At 41.8% G+C, this 27,569-nt stretch overlaps 1 protein-coding gene across 1 annotated transcript in view; it reads right to left on the bottom strand.

Moving 5' to 3' along the window:
- SLC26A8 (solute carrier family 26 member 8) overlaps window positions 1-27,569 on the bottom strand; it is a 181,841-nt gene that overhangs the window by 49,892 nt on the left and 104,380 nt on the right. The window contains exons 10-11 of the mRNA XM_030221729.1: window positions 27,218-27,295; window positions 18,350-18,445 (exon numbers count right to left, since the gene is read on the bottom strand). Coding sequence (XP_030077589.1) covers window positions 18,350-18,445; window positions 27,218-27,295 — 174 coding nt within the window. The remainder of the gene's footprint in view (window positions 1-18,349; window positions 18,446-27,217; window positions 27,296-27,569) is intronic.

The following is a 27,569-nucleotide window of genomic DNA, read 5'->3' as shown; positions in this document are numbered from 1 at the left end:
ATTCATGCATCCATTCCTGCAACAATTTTAGACCACAATAGAGGAGCAGGGAGGCATAAAGTAGTAGATTTAAATTAAAATGGAAACAAGTTAAATCAAATAGGCTTAAAGAAATATTCTTTCATTTCTAGCAGTTCCAGGTTTAGCTGATGAAATAGATACTTTCTTTAAATTAAGAAAAGACCTTTATTGGTTGGCAATGTAGAAAAGATATTTAACCCCAGAACAGTAAATCAAACATTTGCAGAAATAACAAAGAAAAAAATTAGCATTCAAAGACAATGTCTCTTCTTTTGTCTAATGGAAAGAAACAACTTGTGACATTCCTGCATTGTACCAGATACATATGGGTATACCCATATTCTTTGTCCCAAATATAAAGATGTAGATTTTTATTTTTTAAAGTATAGGAACATAAGCAAGTTTAGGTCCTGTTCAAGAACACAACTAACCAGCAATATTGATCTATCCTGAACTTCATCACTAGATGATTCTAATACATACAATGCTTCATTCCCTTGGGATTCTTGATTTCCTCTTACTGGAAGAAAATATACTTTATTAAAAAGTGCCAAATTGGAAGTGGGCATATTCAAAACTTCCACTATGTACTTCTTCCAAGTCTACAAGGGATTGACCCAGTACTTTGGAAAAATGTAACACTTTCAAATTCAAATGTCTAGAATAATTTTCCATTTGTTCTAATTTTCTATGAATAACAATCTTTATCTTGAACCGAAGCTTTGATAGAGAACTTAACTTCCTTAGTATTTTTCTTTGTTGCAGATGATCTTTTTCTAGGGCTTCTTGTCTATGTGCCAGCTCAGACACAGTAGCTACTAAGGAGCTTAAATCTGATGAACACTTTGAAATTGCAATATCCATTTTCAAAAGCATAGTCGAAATACCTTGCAAGGATACTTCAGGCATGGTGCCAAATGCTCAGGTGGACTCTCTCCCTGCAGTTCCAGCTGAAGTCCCCAAGTCTTCACTTTCTGTCACAGACACTGCTTCACTTGAAGTACCAAGTTATTGTCACTGAGAGCTGGTCGTCTGAAGGATCCCTGTCAGCACACCTTCCAGGGCTTCTACACTAGCAGAAACATTTTGGATCTCCATAGGGCCATCTGTGGCAGACACCATCACTGCACCCACTGTCAAGCCTGCTCCTAGAAAGGCCAACCTATCGGGAGAAGTGAGTCCACCCAAGCCAAGGGAAACCTCGCCCCTAACAGCCCTAAATCTCCACCCCCAGTAGCCACAGCAGGGAACAAACCCACACTCACTTCAAGAAGCTTCAGAGAAAAAAATGTTGTTTCAGGGCTCTATTGTTCTTAGGATTTAATGTTATGGTCTACAGGTAGTAGTCCTCTGGAACTGTGGTAAATAAAGTATGAATATACAAATAAATAAAATAGGTATTCCATTAATATACTTCACCTACAGACATATCCACAAACATCTATTCACTCAAATACATACATTCTTTTATTCACCTCCAGGAATCTTCAAATCCAAATATATCTATGCCTGTCTGAGGCTGGTAAAAGTGAGTGCCAGAGTAAGTGCAGATCCCATTACTTCTTATGGGAGAAAGCCTTTCTGCTAGTTTTAAACACTGCTAAAAAGTTTTCATGCAAAATCAGTTTTTTAAAGGCTATTGCCACTTTTACTGCCAGGGATGTCAGCATTGATCTTTTAAATATTACTTTGACCTACCCTTATGTCTAAATTACCCTATACAATATTCACATTGCAAATATAAAACTGTTTTTCCTTTCGTTCATACATTTAACATCCTTTCTCTCACACTCATCACATATTTTCTAGATACATACATTTCTCACATATATACATTTTATCTTCTTTACCGTATAACACACATCTTTAGGACTGCAGAGAGATCAGATGACACAGGCACACGTACACATATAGGACCAAATTCTATACATAGGGCTGAAAAAAACGGCATAGAAACATAGGCACCATTTTCAGAATACGCTTAGCACCATGATCAGTGCCTAACTTTAGATGCAAGGATTTACACCAGGTAAACCCTAGTATAAATCCTCATGTCTAAATTAGGCATGCATAAATTGTAGGAACACCCCTGATCCGTCCTTGACCCTCCCATGGCCATGCACCATTTTTGGAGCTATGTGGAAAATCTGCATGCAGAGCCCCACAGCTAAAACTGCGTGCATAAATTTCAGTTAATGCCAATTAGTGATGATAACTGATTATTAGCACCCAGTAATCAGTGTTAATTGGCTCATTGTTCACGCAATTTTAAGTGCCACATAAAATTTTGAGGATCGTTCCCATATTTAATTTCATTTATTTATTATTTTTATAATCAATCTTATTCAATACAATGTCCCAGATGGCTCTCAAAAAAAATTCATAATAAAAACACAACACAATAAAACACGCTTAAAACCATATATAAATTATTCTTGGGCCTATTAGCTAAAATGCAGAAAGATTTTGCAGTTACTGCATGTTAATTGCCAAAATTAAAACATGATAACTGTAAAGCCTCTATCAGGCTTATTTTCGAAAGTGATTTCTGGCCATCTTCCGACATAAATCGGGAGATGGCCAGCGATCTCTCAAAAGCGGGCAAATCGGTATAATCGAAATCCCCTTTTTTGACACCATCGCTGCTTTCCCGTCGCCAAGCCAGCGAAAGTTCAAGGGGGCGTGTCGGCGGCGTAGTGAAGGTGGGACATGGGCGGGCATGGGTGTGGTTACCAGATGGCCGGCTTTCGCGGATAATGGAAAAAAAAAGCGGCGTTAATCAGTATTTCGCCGGGTTTACTTGGTCCTTTTATTTTCACGACCAAGCCTCAAAAAGGTGCCCCAACTGAGCAGATGACCACCGGAAGAAATTGGGGGTGACCTCCCCGTACTCCCCCAGTGGTCACCAACCCCCTCCCACCCTAAAAAACACAATTATAAACAAATTTTGCCAGCCTCTATGCCAGCCTCAAATGCCATACCCACCTCCATGACAGCAGAATGTGTTCTATCCTCTGACAGCCTTTCCCTGGTTGTGATGTGGCTCTCGGGTGAGTGTGACACCTTTTCTGTTATGCGCACTGCAGAGTCACATCAGCAATGCGTTGTGATGGGTGTAGGGTGTAGGGTATTGGGCTACGTGATTGCACTAGCTTGTGTTAAATGCTCACGCTGTTGGTAGTTGGTAGGCTGTACTCCCATGGTGCTTTTCCCCCTGCTAACTGGGTCAGAGTGTGCCCTGTTTTGTTTCCGGTAGTCCATGAGGTAGTGGCAATTTCTGTAAGCCAGTTTTAGATCCCTTTCATGTGTTACCCACGTTAGAGAACTTAGTTATTACATTGAATGCTGCTGAAAGAGGGCATTGTACACTCTTCTGCCAGCTCTGACCTACTGCTAATCTCAGTACCAGGGAGACTCTTTGCCAGTGGGGTACAACCTCTGATCTGCAGTTAACTGTGAGTAAACGTGCTTATTCAAATAAAGGACTTTTTCAAAGAGATTAGTCTTCAGGTGTGCCAAGGTTATACAGCAGCAACAAGTCCTAGAGGCCTGCGTGTATGCAGATCTCTGGAGCACTTTTAGTGGGTACCGCAGTGCAGGTCCACCCCCCCCCCCCACACCTGTAACACTTGTGCTGGTAAATGGGAGCCCTCCAAAACCCATTGTACCCACATATAGTTGCCCCCTTCACCCCTAAGAGCTACGGTAGTGTTGTACATTTGTAGATAGTGGGGGTTGGGGGGCTCAGCACCCAAGGTAAGGGAGCTATGCATGTGGGAGCTTTTTCTGAAGTCCACCGCACTGACCCCTAGGGTGCCCAGTTGGTGTCCTGGCATGTCAGGGGGGCCAGTGCACTACGAATGCTGGCTCCTCCCATGACCAAATGCCTTGCATTTGGCCAGGTTTGAGATCGCCGGACCCGGTTTCCATTATGGCTGAAGACCAAACCCGGCCATCTAAAGTCGGCCCAAATGCTGACATTTGGCCGGCTCCAACCGTATAATCGAAACAAAAGATAGCAACTTTCCATATAATTAACACATTCCCAGGAAATGTCTTTACTGCAGGAAATGCCTTTACTGATCATTAACTACGTTGCAGATAATGTGATGAAATTAGCTACAGCCATTCAGGTGGCAACTGTGCAGCATTATCTGCCATATTAACAGCTAATGTGCAGTAACTTACTGCATATTAACTGTTAGGCACAGTCCACACCTATTCCCCACCAAGGAAATAATGCACACTGTCAACCTACCAGGCTGTTAGCATGTCCTTATTTCTGCATTAACTGCTTAGTATAGTTTAATAAACAGAATTCTATCTTAAGTCCTCAGAACAATTTATTTCCAGAAAATATTCAAAATCACCAGCAACAAATTTTACAGTTATACCTAAATGACTAAGCAAATAGGAAGTGTTTTTTATCTTTAAATAGTCCTCAGTTCTGATCTTCAGGCAAAGAAGGTATTGCAGAAAAGTGGATTGCCACACAAAATGAAGAAGTACATGTCTAGCTTGAGTCATTGTGGGAATCATTACTCTCTTGATATTACTAGAATGTAAATTAGCTGGCTGTAAGAGATTTCTTGAATATTTAGAAGCCTCTCCACGTAAGGCTTTAATAGACAATTCTATAACTGGGCCCCTCCATATATGGACCCCAAGGCCATGCGATAGGAGTCATTTTATAATGGAACCTGTAGCAGGTATTTTCCGAGGACAGCAGGACAAAAATACTCATGCATGGATGACATCACTGATGGAGCCCAGCATAGGAAACAGTAAACCTGTAATATTTCTATAAGCATTTGAGCCATCTTACTGTTCATGCACATCTGTTCTTGCCTGCTGGTGTTGTGCAGGATCTCCTAGGTCTATTAATAGCTAGACAAATGCATCTCCTTGGGGAGGTAGAAGGGTTGTGAAGATTTAAGTCCTGCTATCCTGGAAGAACACCTGATACAAGTAACTGGTTGTTGTTGTTTTTTTTCTGAGAACAAGTTGGACTATGTATCCTCAAGCATGGGACGCACTAGCTACTGGGAGCTTCCAACAGGCAAAGGGAAAGAACACATGTGGTGTTGTAGCAGGAAGACACCAGTATTTTTGGTGGCAACAGGCTGTTTTATTATTTTATCAGGGGTATTTTTTTTTTTGGAAGGCAGCCTAGAACTGAAAGAGTCTAGGGAGGATGGAGTTGGATTCTAAACCCCATATAGATTATTGAGGACTGTCTGGAGAAATCTACTGTTGCATTGGGAGTCTTGTTCTAGGCAGTAGTGAGATGTGAATGTATAGATAGATGCCCCTGTCATAGCTCTGCAAATCTTCTCTGTGGAGACTGATCTCAAGTGGGCTATTAGTGCAGCTGTAGCTCTGACATTATTAGCTGTGACATGATCTCTAGAGTCAACCCAGCCTGAATATAAATGAAGGAAATGCAGTCTTCTAGCCAGTTAGAAAGTGTGGGTTTGCTACTGGCAGCCTCCATTTTGTCTGGATTAAAAAAAAAACAAACTGGGTGGACTTTCTGTGGGCTTTGGTCCATAAGAACATAAGAATAGCCATACTGGGTCAGACCAATGGTATATCTAGCCCAGTATCCTGCTTCCAGCAGTGGCAAATCTATGTCAGAAGTACTTGACAGAAACCCAATTAGTAGCACAATTCCATGCTACCAATCCCAGGGCAAGCAGTGGCTTCCCCCAGGTCCATCTCAATAACATATTATGAATTTTTCCTCAGTTTTATTTTATTTGTCACATTTGTATCCCGCATTTTCCCACATATAGTAGGCTCAATGTGGCTTACAAGGTTTAAGAGAGGTGAGGATGATACATAGATGTAGTGCTATAGTAGTACAGAGAAGTGTTACAATACAGAGTGGTTGTAAAGTTAAATAGCTTTGGTATTGAACTAGTTACACTATGGACTAAAGCTTTTCCTCAGATATGCTACAAACTTAAACTCAGATAAGCTAACCGCTCTTACCACAATGAGTTCCAGAGGTTGAGTGAAAAAATATTTCCTTCTATTTGTTTTAAAAGCATTTCCATGCAATTTCATTGAGCGTCCCCTAGTCTTTGTACTTTTTGAATGAGTGAAAAATCGATTCACCTCCACCCTCTCCTCACCACTCAGGATTTTGTAGACCTCAATCATATCTCCCTCAGCCATCTCTTTTCCAAGCTGAAGATCCCTAACCTCTTTAGCCTTTCCTCATATGAGAGCAGTTTGATCCCCTCTAACATTTTGGTTGCTCTTCTTTGAACCTTTTCTAATTCCGCTATATCTTTTTTGAGATATGGCAACCAGAACTGAACACAGTACTCAAGGTGAGGTCGCACCATGGAGTGATACAGAGGCATTATAATATTTTTGGTCTTATTTTTCATCTCTCTCCTAATAATTCCTAGCATCCTGTTTGCTTTTTTTGGCCGCCACCACACACTGGGCAGAAGATTTCAGCGTATTGTCTTTTTCTTGAGTGCTGACTCCTAAAGTGGATCCTAGCATCAGATAACTATGCTTCGGATTATTCTTCCCAATGTGCATCACTTTGCATTTGTCTACATTAAATTTCACCTGCCATTTGGATGCCCAGTCTTCCAGTTTCCAAAGGCCTTCCTGCAATTTTACAATCCGCATGCGTTTTGACAACTTTGAATAGTTTCATGTCATCTGCAAATTTAATCACCTTACTCATTGTTCTGATTTCCAGATCATTTATAAATATGTTATCTGCAAATATAATCATCACTCATTCCAATTTCCAGATCATTTATAAATATGTTAAATAGCACCAGTCCTAGTTGAGATCCCTGTGGCACTCCACTATTCCAATCTAGATAGGAGTCCAAGACTCTCTTGCAGTCTAATATGTGCAGTACATTCTCACCTTTAACAGCAGGGGGGTTAAGGTGGAACTCCATCACAGTAGGTATGTGGATCCACCTTATTATTAAAAACTTAGTATAAGCTGAATTAATCACTAGGGCCTGGAGCTCATCAACCCTGCATACCAAAAATAAGACTTTCCAGGCTGGGTACTTCAAGTGGCAGGTATCTACTGGCTCAAAAGTAGTTTTCATTAACTGGGTAAGAACAACACTGAGTTTCCATAACACTGAGGAGGACATGAATGGAGGTTTCATAAGTAGCAAGCCCCACATAAAGTGAACAACTAAAGACTGTACAGAGCCAGAGGTGAGTTTACCTCTTCTCAATAAACTCCAATTGCACTAAGGTGAACCATTACTGAGCTGACCTTGAAACTCACTGCTTCTTTTTTTTATTCAGTATTTTAATTTATACATTTCATTAAGAAATGATACAGAAAATGGAATACAATAGTAGGGCAGATAAAAATCCAGCTTAAACACAATTCAGGAAGAGCTGGGAAACAGAGAAGCAGCTCTCAAACTTATACCTCCACAATCCATGAGTAAAAATTGCCAAGGTAGGAAGCTCTTTTCTTGAACAATTCTGAAAATCCTGAGTCTGTGAGTCCAGGCTGGAGCCAGGCCTTACTGTGTTTTGGCCTGGACAGAAGCCAGCCCTAGTAAGACTGTTTCCTCTGATTTTCAAGAGACTTTATTGGCATATGCTAAGCCTGTGAAGCAACAGGCTACTGTATATTTCAGTTTTCTGTTTACTTTTACACCTTGTCTGGCTGTTTTTATGTTGCCTGCAGCTGGCCCAATCACATTACTAATGAACTCTTTACTCTATTGAAAGCAGTATCAACCACCATGTCCCTAAAAATTATTGGAATTATCTTAGCACCCTCAGCTTCCAACCACAGATTTCTTCCTTAATTCAGCAATATTTTTTCAAGTTTCATATGATCTGGTCACTTAAACCACTTCTTCATCACGCTGCCCTTCAGATTCTAATACACTCCTTAGTACTACTGAGCCAGCTTGACTATTATAATGCGCTATATAAAAGTCTCAGACTGAAAGCTCTGCAGTATCTCAGCTCATCCAAAACACCTCCATTAAACCAATAATGAGATCTAAGAAATTCAATCATAAGAACATATGAACATAAGAATAGCCATACTGAGTCAGACCAATGGTCCATCTGGCCCAGTATCCTGCTTCAAACAGTGGCAAATCCATGTCACAAGTACCTTGCAAAAACCCAAATATTAGCAACATTCCATGCTACCAATCCCAGGGCAAGCAGTGGCTTCCCCCATGTCTGTCTCAAGAATAGAATATGGACCTTTCCTCCAGGAACTTGTCCAAAACATTTTTAAACCCAGGTACACTAACCTCTGTTACCACATCCTCCAGCAGCGAGTTGCAGAGCTCAACTATTCTTTGAATGAAAAATATTTGCTCCTATTTGTTTTAAAAGTATTTCCATGTAATTTCATTGAGTGTCCCCTGGTCTTTGTACTTTTTGAAAGAGTGAAAATCGATTTATTTTTAACTGCTCAGGATTTTGTAGGCCTCATATTCCCCCCTCAGCCGTCTCTTTTCCAAGCTGAAGCGCTCTAACCTCTTTAGCCTTTCCTCATAGGAGAGGCATTCCATCCCCTTTATCTTTTTGGCTGTTCTTCTTTGAACCTTTTCTAATTTTGCTATATCTTTTTTTGAGATACAGTGACCAGAACTGAATGCAATACTCAAGGTGAGGTTGCACCATGGAGCAATACAGAGGCATTATCGGACTGACTGTTCACTTGTCCTTTAGACTGTAAGCTCTTTGAGCAGGGACTGTCCTTCTATGTTAAATTGTACAGCGCTGCGTAACCCTAGTAGCGCTTTAGAAATGTTAAATAGTAGTAGTAGTAGTAGTATTATAATTTTCTTGGTCTTATTTACCATCCCTTTCCTAATAATTCCTAGCCTTCAGTTTGCTTTTCTGCCTGCCGCTGCAAACTGAGCAGAAGATTTCAGAGTATTGTCTACAATGACACCTAGATCTTTTTATTGGGTGCTTACTCCTAAGGTGGACCCTAGAATCAGGCAACTGTGTGTGACTCAGATTATTCTTTCCAATGTGCATCACTTTGCATTTGTTCACATTAAATTTCATCTGCCATTTGGATGCCAAGTCTTCTAGTTTCCTAAGGTCTTCCTGTAATTTTTTACAGTCCGAATTTGTTTTGACAACTTTGAATAATTTTGTGTCATCTGCAAATTTCATCACCTCACTTGTCATTACGATTTCCAGATAATTTATAAATATGTTAAATAGCACTGTTCCAGTACGGATCCCTGCGGCACTCCACTATTCACCCATCTCCATTGAGAAAAATTGCCATTTAACCCTACCCTCTGTTTTCTGTCCAGTAATGAATTCCTAATCCACAGAAGGACATTGCCTCCTATCCCGTGACTTTTTAATTTTCTCAAGAGGAAGTTTGTCAAAATGGATATGGGAACACCTCTTGGATCTGCTGGGGGTCTTCTTTTGGAATATATCCAGAAAAATAGACACAGTATAATTAAATGAGGCTATGGTGACAATAATACCATAGTATTAAGCTAGTTGCTTAAGGCCGAAAATTGGCCTAAAGTGATCTAAAATGAAAAAAAGAAATAAAATTTAGAAGCCGGCAAAAAAACCTAAGATACCATCGAGTAGATGCAAAAGACCATGTGACAATGATAGGATAGGACTTACAGATTTCTAAGTGAAAATAGAAAGTTGAGGTGACCATGATGTAAAACAGATCTGACTGACTCCACAGAAAATATTAGACTGAGGAGATCCTGTGCAACAGTGGCAGATGGAAACAGGCACAGTGAGACAGCCCAAACACTCTTAGAAGAGTTGCTAGGGCACTGTTTCCCACCTGAACTTTGCTCTTTTTATGGGTGACCTCCCGAGGAAGCCCAAACTGGGGATGAAACCACTGGCCAGGTTGAGGCATGACAGTATTGGTAGTAGGAAGGAGGTAAAACAAAAACTAATTTTCTGTGAATTTATATGCTCCTTCAGGACTGAGAGCACTGAGCCAGATATGTTCATTCCTGTTTTTAGAAGTTTTGGGATTTTATATGAAAAATGATACAGGTTAACAGATGACAATGATGATATCATGATGCTTCCCTTTTTAAAGGTCTAGCACTAAAGATATGAGCCTTCTGTTTTGAAAGAACCATTATTTTATGTGTTTTTGTATATTTTTGAATGATGTATGTAATACACAAAAGAAAAAATGATATAGAATATTCCACTTTGGGGGGGGGAAATATTCAGCCTGTGGCGGTCAGCAGTTTTTAAATCACTTACAGCCATGGAATGAATTAAGCCTAGATATTCAATGCCAGGTTATGTCTGGGCGCTGGGATTGACTATCCAGGTAAGACCAGTCACCAGACACGTCATCGCCACTGGAACTTATGCGGATCCTGGCTATCAGCCAGGATCCACATAAGTGTATCTGGCCATTTCCAACCCCCCTTCCCCCGAATGAGCATCAGGACATCCTCCTGCCTCTGATCCCTCTCCTTCCCCATTCCGTTTGGAAAGAGCACCAAGGCATCCCCCTGCCTCTGATCCCCCCTCCCTACTCCCCATCCCTACTCCCCATCCCTCAGGCCTAACTATCTGATGCATGGTAGTCTAGCGGAAAAAGTGCAGGAGCAATACCTACTCATTCCTGTCCATCGTGGCTCCCACTTCAAAATGGCTGCTTTGACCTCTACCAGCAGTCTTGTGGTACTTCAGTAGTGCCATGAGGCTGCCACTAGAGATCATGGCAGCCATTTTGAAGTGGGAGCTGCGATGGGCAGGAGTGAGTGTGCTTTGCTACTGCCGTTTCTCCACTAAACAACCAGGCATCATAAAGGTAGGCCCAGGAGGGCCTACATGGGGTGGGAGTATCACTATTGAGAGGCCCGATTCTCTTTTGGGGGGAAAGGGAAAGAGGGGAATCAGAGTCGGGGGATGCCCTGATGATCCTTTGGGGGGAGAGGAAGGATGGGGGATCAATGGCAGTGGGATACCCTGATGCTCTTTCAGGGGGAAGAGAGGATAGCCATGATGTTCTTTGTGGGGGTGGGTAGGAGGGGAATTAGGTGGGAGGGAAGTGCACAGGACTAGAGGCTGCAACCTGAAAGTTATCCAGGCACTGGCAGATTCAGTGCTGGTGCCCAGATAGCTAACTGGGCAAAGATAGGACTTTTTTTAATGTAGTCCTCCTATCTGCCTAGTTAACTATGTGGGCACTGGCACTGAGGAGCTAAGGTCAATGCCGGATAGACTTCTATGGTTTGTGTCTCACAAATGGCAAAAGAAAGATGAAGATCTGGCAACTCCAGTATTGTATGTCACTTTATTATCATATGCTGTGAGTGAGGGTGCTGTACAACTTAAGGGGAAAGGGAAGACATATTAAATAGCAAGTTTACTGTTAGCAATACTTTGCTATAACACAGAGAGGCTCATTTTCGAAACAGAACAACGGCCAAAGAAATGGCACAAAGCAGCAGATGAACCTTTTTTTTGTTTTTCTTTTGCAAAAACATCTATATTGCTATTTTCAAAACTGATTCTTAAGATGTTTTTCTATGCAGTTTGTCTAAATCTCAAGGGGGCGGAGACGTGTTTTGGATGGGACTAGGGCAGGCTTATAATTTGGACATTTTTCTGCAATAATGGAACATTGTAAAAATGTCTAGAGCAAAAAATAGAACATTTTTAGCTAGACCGGTTTCAATAATGACTAAGTGCCAAAAAGGTACCCAAACTGACCAGATGACCACTGAAGTGATAAAGGCATGACCTCCCCTTATTCCCCCAGTGGTCACTGACCCCTTCTACCCCCTTAAGAGGTAAAAGTGACAGTACATACCAGACTGTATGACAGCTGCAGATATAATGGCCATTCCTCTTACAGCAGTAAGCAGATCCCTGGAGTAGCCTAGTGGTTGGTTCAGTGGACTGTAGAAAAGGGGACCCAGGCCCATATCCCACTCTAATGTGGTGGAAAGTGTGAGTGGAATGTGTGAGTGCCCCAGAAACCACAAAATACCTACTAAAACCAAATATAGGTGATACCTGCAGGCATATTACAACATATTGTAAGCCATATTGAGCCTGCAAATGGGTGGGAAAATGTGGGATACAAATACGGCAAAATAAATAAATAAAGACTTTTGTAGTGACAGTATTCAAGCCGCTATATGAACAGCTAACCAGATAAAGTTAGAACAGCAATTTTTCTGTCCTTGTTTTATCTGGAGAGTTATCTTATTAGTGGTCTGAATATTGCCATCAACCATGTAAATTCTAGGACCACCCATGCTCTGCCTACACACCACCCAGGCACTATCCAGCTTGTGCTAAGAAGGTATATAAAGACATTCAGTAGCATACAAGTAGTTCCACAGAATATCTCTGGATAGCTGTGGCTAAGAGAGTGATCCAGAAAACTGCAACAGTTATCCATTGTAAAGTGTATCCTCTTCCCTCAGCGGTTGCAGCTCTCCACAACCTGAAGAACACCTTCCAGTACTGCTCCTTTTTCCCTCAGAACAATGAAGCTTTTTTATTGCCTAGGAGAGGCTTCCCTCCTTCCCTCAGTTGTGGCACCAAAACACAAAACAAAGCACAGTTATCATTCACCTTTCTCAATCCGGTTAGTTTCCCAGTCTAGGGTTCCACAGCTGCTGCCTCTCCCTCCCACCTGGGGGAGAGTAGCAGCCAATAAAATAAAATAAAAAAAAGAAAAAAGAAATACCCTGTTCAGTGTAGCGGGGCTTTCCAAAACACAGTTCACTTTTAGCCAGGCTTTACCCCTTTTGCTCCATTTAGCCAGGCTTTCCAAACACAGTTCAGTTCTAGCCAAGTTTTCAAACCACAGCTCAGTTTAGCCAGGCTTTCAAAACACAGTTCAGTTCTAGCCAAGTTTTCAAACCACAGCTCAGTTTAGCCAGGCTTTCAAAACACAGTTCAATATTAGCCAAGCCTCAAAAACATAGCTCAGTCCAGCTAGGCTTTCAAAAACACAGTTCAATTTTAGCCAAGCTTCAAAACACAGCTCAGTTTAGCCAGGCTTTCAAAACACAGTTCAATATTAGCCAAGCCTCAAAAACATAGCTCAGTCCAGCTAGGCTTTCAAAAACACAGTTCAATTTTAGCCAAGCTGCAAAACACAGCTCAGTTTAGCCCGGCTTTCAAAACACAGTTCAGTTCTAGCCAAGTTTTCAAAACACAGCTCAGTTTAGCCAGGCTTTCAAAAACACACAGTAATGGCTTTGCGCGGGCTCAAATCCTAGGGTCCCACCCTCTTGGTCAGTCATACTCCTACCTGACCTCCTCCCGCTTGACCCGGCTTGGCCCCGCTACTTCCTTGGCTTTCGCTGAGCCAGAGCTGAAAAGTCCATCGGCTCTTCCAGTGTGTTCTCCGATTCAGTCAACTCCATAGGGCAAGGCTCACCCTCTGCCTCTCTCTCCTCAGGAGCCCAATCCATATTCTCCTCGCCCCGCCCTTCTCCCAGCTGCTCACCCTTTCTTTCATTAAAGCTCTTTGGTGTCTCTTCTTTCTCCACCCACCTGTTCCACCACCTCTTCCACCAGGTTGGAGAATCAGCCTTACTCCTTCCCCTGCGGCCCTCCTCTGGAGACTCCTGGGAATGCACCTCATTTCTCTTATCCCCAGGCTCCCTTAGGGCATGCTGGGAGTTGTAGTTCTTTATTTCTAGTTTTTTCCTGGGGAATGCCTGCCTATAACGGGGGTATTCGGGCCTATCCCAGGGTTCCTTTGGGGCCTGTCCTACATACTCTTTACACCATATATTTCTCTTTGAACATTAACCTTTCTTTTTTGAACAAGTATGCAACTAATTTCATTCACCCAAGATGCCAAATATTTTGCTGCACAAATTTTTTCAAGTTTCCAAATCTGAGTGAAAGGAATTCAAGGTGAGACTTGCCTTGTGGCAGAGTCCTGAAGTGCAGGAAGAGTTAATAGAACATAGTGGATTAATTAAGGATCTTTCATAATAGTTAAACTGAAGTTCTCAGTGGTTGTTTATGCCACAAGTGAAAAGTTGATGGCTACAAAGTAGTCTCATGTGGACATTTGTCTGTATCACAAAATCACAACAGGATCTAGGATATTTAGCAGTCTAAGGGGGAAATTCTTAACTTGGTGCCTCCGGTTAGGCACACCAATGCTGTGCACTAAGTACCAACAAACCCAATATTCAAAACTATTTAACTGTCCAGGATTGGTACCTGGCCGGTTAAATGGCACTTAACCGGCTATCCCTCCTGAATATTCCCAGTTAGCACCTAGGAGATAACTGGCTACATGGCACAATATAACCAGCTATCCATGAATATTCAATTCATATCTGGCTATTGTAAGCAGTCACATCGGGCTGTTTACATAGTTGGTATATCTTTAGCCTGTTTAAAGTTAACTGGCTATCCAAATATCAACTTAACCGGTTAACTTTAAACCAACTAAATATAAACTGGATCTTCAATGCTAGTCATTAGAAACGGGCTTCTTCCTGTGGTCTGAATATCGGCCCCCAATTCTATAATGGCATCTGTATTCCAAGATGACATTTATGGAATACTAGTATAAACCTGAATTGACGCACCTACATTTAGGTGCAACCATTTACATCAGGTCAATGGCAGGCATAAATGGGCACACTTAATTGTGCCTTGCAAAGTATATAACTTATAGGGCCCAATATTCAGTACTATTGAACTGGCAAGGAACGGCTCCTGGTCAATTAAATAGCGCTTAGCCAGCTAACTGCTAATATTCAGCACTAGATAGCTGGTTATCTCCGCTAAATATTAGCGCTTGGTGGCTAGCTGACTATGTTGTGCAACTTAGCCAGCTATCTGCAAATATTCAAGCTCTGACCGGCTAAGTTTAGCGGGCAAATCAGAACCCATAAATAGCAGTCTTATCTTTGCTCGCTATTAACTTAACTGGCCAGCGCTGAATATACTGTAGCTGGTTAAGTTAGAGCTGGCCAAAAACCCTGGATATTCAATGTTGGTCAATGGAAATGGCCCGGCATTGAATATCTGGGGTCAGGGGTGGCAGCTAACTGTGCTGCCTGCCACTGGATGTCGGGGTATAGTATTCTATAAGATGTGTGCATATGTTGGAGACATGCCCACACCCCTTCCATGCTCTGCCCACATGTATGAACCCTTGAAATTGTGTGCTCAAGGAACAGCATGTAATGCACATACATGCATAAGTGGCACTTTTCTGTGTACTTACGTGTGCAACACATGCGTAACTACATGCACCCAGTTATAGAATTGCCCTTCAAGTGTCTCCTAAGAGAGGCTAAACTTAGAGGTGCAGAATATGGAACTGCAAGTCACGTCACGTCACGTCACTTCTGAGATAAAATGGTAAGGATTAGTGTGTGCTGATAGCAATCTTTTTTTTTTTTTGGGGGGGGGGGGGGGGGAACAGGGTAGACAGCCTCCCTCTTTTTTGACCAGTTGACAATTTTCTCACCTGAAAGATCTCTTACTTCAATACATTGCTATCTTTCCTCTCCATCCCTCCCTGTAAAATGTTTTCCAGTGTTGCCATATTATCAACACAGAGCTGTTGAAACAGTTAGTGCCAGGCAGGAAGAACTGATGTAGGTCAGGACTGAGCTGCATTGGTAGCGTTGAGTAATGGCTCAGTAAGAGAATATATGAAATATTAGAGAACGCTGCAAGTCAGGATTAAGGTGTGTTGGGAAAGCTGTGAGATCAGGATTAAAGTATAGTGAGAGATCTCAGCAGGGGTTAGGGTTACACACCCTCATTTATTTTATTTATTTATGGCATTATCTCGAACAGGATTCAAGTTCAATATGGCTCATAATATAACAAATATAGAACTGACAAGGCGTTCTGATTGCATAGAAAAAAAGTAGATAATTAAATAACTCTATCTATCTATATTTATTTATTTATTTATTTGTAGCATTTGTATCCCACATTTTCCCACCACTTTGCAGGGTCAATGTGGCTTACATTTGCCGTAGTGGCGATTGCCATTTCCGGTTATCAGAATTACAAATGATATTGCATTCAAGTGCGTATATACATGGTAAAAGAATATAAGTTCCTGAGTAATAGATTGGATTGTAACATATGTTGGGTCGTCATTTATAAAGAAATCATTTTCGACATTAGGGTAGAAGTAGTAGTGTTTGTTCATTAATAGTAATGAGGTTAATCAGTCATGTGGTGAGAGATCGGTTCTGTCTCATTCGTGATCAGTCTTATTGTTTAGTAGTTAGGATGGTTGTTTATGGTATGCCTTCTTGAACAGATCAGTTTTCAGTAGCCTTCGGAAGGTAGCTAGATCTTGCATTGTTTTTATGGCCTTCGGTACTGCATTCCATATTTGCGTACAAATGTAGGAGAAGCTGGTTGCGTATGTGAACTTGTATTTTAGTCCTTTACAGTTGGGGTAGTGGAGGTTGAGGAATGTGCGTGCTGATCTTTTTGCGTTCCTAGTAGGTAGGTCTATAAGGTCTGACCTGTAAGTCGGGGCTTCCCCATGTATAATTTTGTGGACCAGGGTGCAGACTTTGAACGCAATTCATTCTTTTAATGGAAGCCAATGTAGTTTTTCTCTTAGGGGTTTGGTGCTTTCGTATTTCGTTTTCCCAAATATGAGTCTGGCTGCTGTGTTTTGAGTGGTTTGAAGCTTCTTAATGATTTGTTCTTTGCATCCAGCATAGATGGCATTGCAATAGTCTAGGTGGCTTAGCGCCATTGATTGTATCAGGCTGCGGAATATTTCCCTTCTGAAGTACGGTTTGATCCTTTTAAGTTTCCACATTTCTTTGCTGTATTTTTCGCATGGTCTTCTAGTGTGAGATTTTGGTCAATTGTGACTCCCAGAATTTTCAGACTGTCAGAGACCGGAAGAGTGTATTCTGGAGTGTTTATGGTATTGTGTTTATTTGAGTTATAGTGTGAAGATAGGATGAGACATTGTGTCTTTTCTGCATTTTGTTTTAGTTGGAATGCGTCTGCCCATGAATTCATTATTTGGAGGCTGTGTTTGATTTCATTTGTAATTTTGGTTAGATCGTGTTTGAACGGGAAGTATATTGTGACATCGTCTGCATAGATGTATGGGTTGAGTCCTTGGTTGGATAGCGATTTGGCTAAAGGTGTCATCATTAAGTTAAAGAGGGTTGGTGAGAGCGGTGATCCTTGTGGTACTCCACATTCGGGTTTCCATGGTGTTGACGTTTTTGACTTTGAAATCACTTGATAAGTTCTTGCTGTTAGGAAGCCTTGAAACCATCTTAGTACGTTTCCTCCAATCCCGAAGTAGTCTAGGATGTTCGAGAGTATTTGGTGGCTGACCATGTCGAACGCGCTGGACATGTCAAATTGTAGGAGCAGCACATTGTTTCCAGTTGCAATTAATTGTTTAAATTTGGTTATGAGAGTGGTTAGCACTGTTTCAGTGCTATGGTTGGATCTAAATCCTGACTGTGATTCATGTAGTATTGTGAATTTGTTTAAGTAGTTGGTAAGTTGCTTGGTTACCATACTTTCGATTAGTTTGACAATCAGGGGGATGGATGCTACTGGTCGATAGTTGGTTGTGTCGTTTAATTTTTTCTTTAAGTCTTTGGGTATCGGTGTGAGTAGTATGTTTCCTTTGTCCTTGGGGAAAAGTCCATGTTGTAGCATGTAATTGAGGTGCGATGTGAGATCTGTTATAAAGTGTTTGGGGGTGGGCCTTATTAGATTGCTGGGGCAGATGTCCAGATATATCTATCTATCTATCTATCTATCTATCTATCTATCTATCTATCTATCTATCTATCTACTGCATTTGTATCCCACATTTTCCCACCCACTTGCAGGCTCAATGTGGCTTACATTGTGTTGCAATGGCAATCACATTAATGGAATAAGAAGTTCAGATTTTTCATAAGAAAAACAGGTAAAACTAGAAGAAGATAAATGGATAATTCATAAAATAAATGAGAGCAGGGCAAGATATAATGTGCAATAATGGGAATGTGGTTAAAGTAATCAAATTAGGAGATTTCAATTAGTTCTGGTGTGGTTTACTGTATATATATCTATATATCTATCTCTCTCTCTCTCTCTCTCTCTCTCTATATATATATATATATATATATACACACACACACACTAATAACAACATAACATGACATCCTGATCATATAACATGTTTGTAATACACAGGATAGAATATGAATATGGACATCCTTCCTTTATCCATTATTTCTACATTGCTATTCAGTAGTATTTCCCTCCCTCTCCCCACACTAAGACATAGAGTTTGTAGTCTGTACAAAGTGCCATTAAATTCCAAACTTACAAAATCATACTTATCTTGTCTCCACAGGTCTGGAATACCTCTAAAACTTTCTAATAATGGCTGGATGTTGACAAAGACAATGGCCGACAGCACAGCCTGCAGATCAAGAAAGAAGAGAAGGTTTAATATTTTAGTGATTTCTTGAACTAAAAGAATGTAAAGCAAAGGCCTTTATTTCCAAATGTAAGCAATTGTTTGACAAAATGGAATTGTTTGGCTTTAAGATGGGTAAGACAGTTTTCTGAAATTTTTTGTACAATAAAGGAGAAATTAGACCTTATCTGCTAATTTTCTTTCCTTTGGTCCCATTAGACTGGTCCAGAACCTGTGGAAGTTGTATCTGCCGACCAGCAGATGGAGACAGAAAAGTAAAAGAGTTCTGTGAGCTTTGCCCTTTAAGGGCACTATGCAGCGTGAGCTCATCAGTATTTCAAATGACAGAGCAATGGATCACATGACTTCTCCTTGAAGTGAATCAACATTAATAGAACCACATCTCAACTCCAAGAAAATCCCAATAGGGAAAATGGGGGGACAAGAGGTAAGGAACTTGGATTATTTGAAGAATTACTCCATGTATTCTCTTCTCTTGCATCCTTTTCTTTTATGCAGCGAGGAAGGTTAGGTTTTGCTTAGCCAGTGCCTACTGGCTTAAGATCCTGTTGATATGAACTGGTGTTGGGGATGGGAGGCTCAGATCGGGGGGTGTGAGGGCTCAGTAGACTACCATGTGGGGGGTCAGGGGGGGCAGTTAGCATCTGGTTAGTTAGGGGGAGGAAGGGAGGATGCTAGACTACCAGGGATAGGGGCCCTTCAGAAAGCTGGATCAGGGTGCTGGCAGTTTTTGTTTTTTTTATTTCAATGTCACCCTTTCTGTCAGTGCCTGAGCCAATCACAATAATTTGCATGCTCATTGATTATAGTATGCAGCTGTATTTTTATTTATTTATGTTTTGGTAATTTCATGGTAGAGTGAGGGTCATACTATGAGGCTTTTTGCATGGGCCCCTCAGTGCTTGCTGTTAGAAGCCCAAAGGCAAAGCACTAGGCAAGACTTGGCAGAAGACAAGGCAGGCAGGACATGAATTGGAGACAAAGTAGGCAAGGCTTGAACTGGAGACAAGGCAGGCAAGGGTAGGCAGAACAAGACAGATAAGGCAAGGCAGGACAAAGCAAGAACTGGATTCAGACAAGACCAAGCAAGACAAGAAAGGACTGGAGCAGGAGACAAGACAGGACTGGAACTGGAGACACAGAAGGGCTGGAGTTGGAAGGCAAGGCTGAAGCAGACAAAGCTGGAGCTTGGAGACAAGGCAAGGCTGGAACCTGGAGACACAGCAAGGCTGGAACTTGACAAGGCAAGGCAAGGTAGGAGCAGGCAGAAAAGGCAAGAAACTGGAGACACACGAGGCAAGGAAAGATGAGGCACAGCTCCTGCAGACCTGTTGCAAAGGCACTGTAGCAGTGTCCAAGAAGACCTTATCGAGGGCACAACCTCCGACATCATGGGAAGGCATTCCCAGGATTTCACGTCACCAGCCCTAGGAAGACTAACCCCCACTGGTGCCACACAGAAGGTGGAACTCTAGGCCAAATGGCATCCCAGAACATTGGGGATGCTCAAGGCCCGAGAAGAGTGCAGCACCCCATCCCAGAGGTGAGTCGGGCGTGAGGCACAGCAGAGCCATGACATGCACAGACTCTAAAGCAGCATTTTAACATTAGCTGACCTAAAAAGTGACTACCCTGAAATGCTTTCCTATGGAGGTATAGTGCTATATCACTACACATCTTTTCAGAGAGAAAATATATTTTGTGAAAAAATTATTTTATCATCATTTGGAGGATTAGTTCATATCTGTAAGTATTCACCCACACAACTAGCTCCCCCATCCTCTCCAATCTGGCCCCTGTGGAATCCCCCCCTTCATAAGCTTAGGCTGTGTCTCCAACCATCCTGGCAATTAACCATTAGTCATCTATAAAGTCATGCAATATGTACTGAGGTAACAATATACATTCTGCCGAAGCAAATGCAGACCAATCTGTGTGAACCATATAAACAAAATATATCTGCATCCCGATATCCATAGCGTCACCCGATAGCCCAATTAACCTTTGTAAAATAAGATAATATAGCAAATAGATAGGGGAGGAGTAATGTGAACGGCTTATCCATGAAAGATGAAGGAAAAGGAAAGAGGGGAGGGCAGAATTCAAGATAGCAAAGAAAGGAAGGGAAGGAACATACTAAAAACACAAAAGCATCAGTAACAAACACATGCCTAATGTAAAACTGTAGCTGACTCTCTTTGTTAGCAAGTCTTTAACCAAGATCAAGCTACTTAAATTGATAATACACCACATCCAAAATATTGAGGGCATATGTCCAACCTGTGTAGCATTACACATGTCTCTTGATGCTGCCTCCCATGAACAGCGAGTTCCTTCCTAGATAAGGCAGTAATGAGCAAGCAGCATCTTCCTGTGTCGGTGAGCATACTCAAGGTGGGCATGAAAATGCAGCGCCTTAGCCTCATTATGTTGTAAATGCCATCTCACCTCCCCGACACATTCAAATCTGTCTTAGATTAGATATCAGGGTTACAAGTCTACCTCCTGCCCGCCATGATGATGGTCCGCAAATGGTGAAAGAAGATAAAAAGAGAAAAAAGGGGAGGAAAGGGGGGAAATGGGGGGGGGGGGGTTAGGGTAAGTTACAGCAATTACAAATATGAACAGGGAGAGCTTCCAATATTACCCATATGTCAAAATCAATCAAATTCTCTCTAAGGAAGTCGCCATCCATGAGTAGATTGTCCAAAGTAAGTAACTCCAGACTTGTGGCACTTCAGGTGTCTCCGGGAGCTGCATCCGGTGAGGAGGAAACCCAAGGTAAAGACTCCACAAAAGCCAGAGCCTCTCCCGGTGTGGTAAATAGAGAAGTTTTACCTCCATGGGTGACCCTAAGTTTTGCTGGGTAAAGTAAGGCAAATCGAATGTTCATCTTAAACAAGGCGGAACAAGCCGATCCATAAGCTTTCCTCTGCTGCTGGACTTGAAGTGAATAATCTTGAAAGCACAGCACCTTGACATTTTGTTAATGTTATGCCTCCTCGAATGACCCGTAGGATCATTTGTTTATGTGTATAATTCAAAATCTTTAGTATCACCACTCGTGGCTTATCGCTCGAAGAATTCAAGGGCCCCAACCTATAAGCTCGTTAGATCCGAAAATGAGGCATCTTGTCTCCAAGCTGTAGCGCTGACGGTAGCCATGTTTCTAGAAATCCCACGAGGTCTGATACACCAACTGACTCAGGTAATCCTACTAATCTCAGATTATTGTGATGTGAACAATTTTCCAAATCGTCCAGCTTGCTCTCCAAATCCACCACTTTTTTCTGCAAATGACTTGGTTCTCCAACCAAACTTTGCGTCTGTTCCTCCAGCGTCAAAGCCCTGTTCAGACCTGCATCAAGTTCTAAACATATACTATCCAGGCATTCGTGAGCCTCTTCGGTCCTATCCAGCAAAGTTTGTAATTTAGAATCTAGCGCTTCCTCCACCGCGGTTTTTACCTCTGCCACTAACTCAGCTGTCCACATGCTGTTCCCTGGAGAGCTCAAGGTGCTGCGTGAATCCACCATCTTAGTCTCCACTGTTCGGAGCTTCTCCTGCTCCCTACGCAGCTGTTTTGAGGCCATACAAAGTGCTCTCTCAATCCGTTTTGGTCTCCCTTCAGTATTGTCAACTCCCAGTATGACATTTATTTATTTATTGCACTTGTATCCCACATTTTCCCACCTATTTGCAGGCTCAATGTGGCTTACATAGATCTGTTATGGCATCGCCATTACAGGGTAAAAGATACAATTGGTATTACAAAGAGATCAAGGATGACAGAGAAGAACTAGGCCAACCTTTAAAGAAAGATGTTGTTTAGAGTCAGGGTGGGGTGGTGAAGTGTTATAGTTAAGTTATGGATTCTCGTGGTAGGCCTTGTTGAAGAGATAGGTTTTTAGAGATTTGCGAAAGTTAGTTATATTCAGGTTAGAGTTGTCGGATAACAAGCAGATTAGTTTAAGTTCAGCGGGGAAGTCCCGGGAGCGATCACAGAGTGCTTTTGCTCCCAGCCATGGCAATCACATAACCTACAGTTTTTGCAACCACATCCAAAGCGATTTACCTGGGGCGATGGAGGGTTAAGTGACTTTACCCAGAGTCACAAGGAGCTGCAGTAGGAATCGATCCCAGTTCCCCAGGACCAAAGTCCGCTGCATTAACCGCTAGGCTACTCCTCCACTCCTAGTTCATATCTGTAATATCTGTTCTCTTCCTGCTAGTGTTTTAACTCCCTGATGGGCTATCAACAAGCCCCATGCTCTCTAGGTACTTCTGGCTTGATTAATTTATTTTGGATAAGTTATAGGGGTGTGCAGCCTCAAAATTTTCATTTTGTTTAATTACCTGTGTCATTTACAGGATTTTTGGTTTTTTTATTTTCATTTCAAGGGCAATGTCTTTAAGAGTGCACACCCTTTTGCCTGAGTGCACCCTTTTGCCAAAATAGTGAGACTTTTTGCACAAAAAGGGCACACTATTTAAACAAAAAGTCATATTAATTTGTCAAAAGAAAGTACTAATTCTGCCAAAGGTCACAGTCATTTAAAAGAGTGTGCACTATTGACAACATAGAAAACCACCAGAAATTTAGGGGGGGGTTCCTGTAATTTTGGCTCAAAGGCTACATTGATTTCCAGTAGAATGGCAGATTCATTAAGAACATAAGTATTCCTATACTGAGACAGACCAAACGTCCATCAAGACCAGCATTCCGTCTCCAAAAGTGGCCAATCCAGGTCACAAGTACGTGGCAGATCCCAAAAGATTAAAACAGATTTTATGCCGCTTATACTAGAAATAAGCAGTGGGTTTTCCCAAGTCCATCATAGTAATGGCTTATGTACTTTTCTTGTAGGAAATCATCCAAATTCCTTTTAAACCTACTAGGCTAATTGTCTTTACCACATTCTCTGGCAATGAATTCCACAGTTTAATTACACGGTGAGAAAAGAAATATTTTCTCTGCTTTGTTTTAAATGTACAACTTAGTAGCTTCATTGTGTGCCAAATTTACAACTTAGTAGCTTCATTGTGTGCCCCCTAGTCCTTGAAATTTTGAAAAGAGTAAACAAACAATTCATGTCTACCTGTTCCACTCCAGTCATTTATAGACCTCTGTCATATCTCCTCTCAGCCATCTCTTCTCCAAGCTGAAGAGATCTAGCCTCTTTAGCCTATCCTCATAGGCATAGGCGGTCGGTGGCCCAACTGTTTGGGGAGGCTAAAGGGGGCGGGGTTACGGGGTGAGGCCAGGGGCGGGGTTTACATCCATAATTGTCTGACAACACACAGAAAAAAAAGAAGTAAAAATAAAATAATCACAATTAATACCTTTTATTAAATTTAAAATAATCACAATACCTTTTATTAAATTTAGATATTAGATATGTATCATATGCCAAAGAATAAAGTGGTTGCTCAAAGCATATACTAACCACAATCGCTCAACTGCAAAACACTATACACAACTTTGTGCAAAAACATACACAATCACATTACTAAGCAAAAACGCTTTACATCCAAGGTAATAAACAGTTTACAAAAATGTGGAGGATTTAGCAGGCAGAACTGTAAGGCAAGCAACATTTTTAACTATTATTTTGTTGAAGCCATTGCAACTAGTTAAAACATCTAAAAATATAAAAGTGATCCTGTTCATATCTGTACTGGATTTCATTTTCTGTCCTTTCTTAAATATTAGTTAAAGCTTGATGAAATACTGAAAAAGTACAGAGAATGCAGCTTAACAACTACAGAAGTTTTGTTATGTAGTCCAAGTTTTACCTCCGCGTTTCTGACTTCAGCTATTGCTTCCTTTTATTTGTTCATTCCTCAGTATAAAATGTGCCTAAAACTTGCAGATCCAAAAATGAGATATTGAGTGCGTTACAAACCTTCAATTTCCAAAACATGTTGACCTTGTTTCTTTATACTCCGACTCCAAGTCCAATGTGATTTAGATCGCCCATCGCTGCCGGTAGCGGCACCAACCTTATTACAGCTTGCTTCGGGGCTTCTCAGCCTGACGGCATGACGTGCCCCGCCTCCTCTGACCAGCCTTCCTTATGATACGACCAGCACTTGCGGAAGCAGGAAGGCTGGTCAGAGGAGGCGGGGCACGTCATGCCATCAGGCTGAGAAGCCCCGAAGCAAGCTGTAATAAGGTTGGTGCCGCTACCGGCAGCGATGGGCGATCTAAATCACATTGGAGAAAGTGAGAGGGAGGGACTGCGAGGGATAAACGGTGCATCGGGGCGGGGGCAGAGCCAGGGGGATAAGACAGAGAGAGAGAGACGCCGCGGCTGGGGAGGCTTAGCCTCCCCAAGCCTCTTATACCGGGCGCCTATGCTCATAGGGAAGTCATCCCATCCCCATGCCCTTCTCTGTATCTTTTCTAATTTCACTATATCTTTTTTGAGATGTGGTAACAGAATTGCAATAATATTTGAGGTGTGGTCGAACCATAGAGTGATACAAAGGCATTATAACATTCTCAGTTTTGTTTTCCATTCCTTTCTTAATAATTAGATTTGCTTTCTTAGCCACCACTACACACCAAACAGAGGGTTTCAACGTATCATCGACACCTAGATCTTTTTCCTGGGCAGCGACTCCTAGTGTGGAACCTTCCATTCACGTAGCTATATTTTGGGTTCCTCTTTCCTACATGTATCACTTTGCACTTTCTCACATTAAGGGGTCCTTGGAATGCTAACAGATTTAGCGCATGCTAATGATTAACATGTGCTAAATGATAAGATGCCCATTATATTCCTATGGGTGGCTTATCATTTAGCACACACTAAATCTGTTAGTGCACCTTAGTAAAAGGACCCCTAAATGTCATCTGCCATTTCGATGCCCAATCTTCAAGATTTTTATTTAGGTTTTCAAAGTTTTGATGAATAATATCTATTGTGATTTCCTCTATATTGCACTTGTACCGTCGTCCATCAAGAGCATTAAGATCTGCCTCTATGGAACTATTGGATGTTCCTTCCTTTTATAATGTGAAATTGGAAGAATACTAGCCCACTGCTTTTTTTTTTAATGTGGCTGGTCCTTAATTATAGAACGGGCTACCCTCTTTTCTGTGAGCAATGAAATTCTTAGAGCCTGAAGACCTTTTTATTTCAACAGGTCTTCAATGTTATCTCTCTTTGAGATAGTGAGCATACTTACTGTTGGCTAGTTCTTTGAGAACTTTTATTTGAACAACTTTTAGATCCCTCTTGATGTGTTTGTGATTTTTATTGTTTTGAATTATGTTTTGTTTATGTTTGAATGTTATTATGTATGTTATTTTGTACCCTGCTGAGGATTATTGATCATGTGGGCTATAAATGTTTTAAATAAATACATAAATTGAAATGACATGGAAAATGTTGTTTGAAACAAATGCACATCTTTAATAAATTATAGACAAACAAGACCAGCACAAACATTAGCCAAGACTAGGCAGTCACCTAGGGCAGCAGCTTCTTTGGGGGCAGCAAAAAGCTACTATAGTGAAAGCAAAACAGTAGGTCCTGACAACTGACCTATCTCAAAGAACCACTAGTACATACTTTAACCTGCTTTTTTTAATAGGATGTTTGTTTATATGTTGATCATGATTGCTGAGTTTAATTATCAAACCTTGAGGGGGCTGCAGGCTAGCGGCCTGAAAATTAAGGCTAAAGGTTAGCCTAGGGCGTCCATTACTCTTTCACCAGCTCTGTTGAAAAATGCATATTTTAAAAAGTTATTTACCAGTAGGAAGGAGTATATGACATGTGAAGGCCCATTTTAGATAGTGGTGAAGAGGGGAACTGAGCACATTCAGGTCAGGCCGTGCTCAGTTCCCTTGGAATTTTACAAAGGTCTCTGCCAAATACAGAGGGCCCAATATTCAGACTGCAGGATAACTCCCGTGGTTGGTGCTGAGCCCAGATATTTAATGCTGGGCCATTTTCAGTGACCAGCATTGATTATCTGGGTGTTTTCTGGCCGGTTTCAACTTAACCAGTCAAGCCAATATTCAGCGCTGGCCGGTTAAGTTGAAACCAGCCAAAGATAGGTCTGCTATGTGCTGAATATTAGCAGATAGACAGTTATAATGCATGATATAACAAGTTATCCACTAACCAGCTATCTCCTGCTGAATATTGCTAGATAGCCAGTTAAAAGCCTTTTTTCCAGGGCCGCCAAGAGACTGGGCCGGGCCCGGGGCTAGGCTGCCCCCCCCCCCCCCCCCGCCATCCTCCGTCTGCCACCAGGCTGGGCCCCCTGCATTGAAATCACAGCACCTCTCACCTCCGTGTGAAAGCGCTGCAGGCAGATCGCTTCCATTCGGGCCTCCTTCCCTCCCTGTGTCCCGCCCTCACAGAAGTTACGTCAGATGAGGGCGGGACACAGGGAGGGAAGGAGGCCCAAAGGGAGGCGATCTGCTGCCCTGCAGCGCTTTCACACGGAGGTGAGTGGCGCTGTGATTTCAATGCAGGGGGCCCGGCCCGGTGGCAGACGGTCAACGACGGAGGGTGGGTAGGACTGCGGTGCCAGGACCCCCTTGGAGGCCCAGGCCCGGGAAATTTTGTCCCCCCCCCGCCTCCCCTCTCGGCGGCCCTGCTTTTTTCTACTAATGCCCCTGTAGTACTAGTAAGCTGAAACCAAAATGGCAAACAGCCTTTCTGATAATTATTGACCCTGATGAGCAATCTGGCATTTCCTTGATTAATCTAATAGTATGTCACCTATAGTTACCTGGGGCAGAGACCACAATATATGTCCCGCCTTCATCAGCACCACCAGCATTAGGCTTGTTGCGATTAGCCCAGCAATCTGCAAGAAAGAATTGGATCACATCAGACAAAAGTCAACTAGCCATTACACTTCAGATGAACACCATGAGGGTAATTTTATAAAGTACATACTAACAGGTTTCATTGATTACATGCACAAATCATTAGAATAATGAATGCCACATACACATGTAAGTGTGGCAGGGTTCAAATGCACATAACTTACACTTACATGTGCATTATTTTTATCTATTTATTTGTTATTAAGATTTATTTACCACCTTTACAAAGGAATTCACTCAGGCAGTATACTG

This window comes from Microcaecilia unicolor, chromosome 12 (genome assembly GCF_901765095.1).
Source record: "Microcaecilia unicolor chromosome 12, aMicUni1.1, whole genome shotgun sequence".
In the NCBI taxonomy this organism is placed as follows: Eukaryota; Metazoa; Chordata; class Amphibia; order Gymnophiona; family Siphonopidae; genus Microcaecilia; species Microcaecilia unicolor.
The sequence above is the reverse complement of the archived record's forward strand: the minus strand, read 5'-3'. Positions and strand labels throughout refer to the sequence as shown.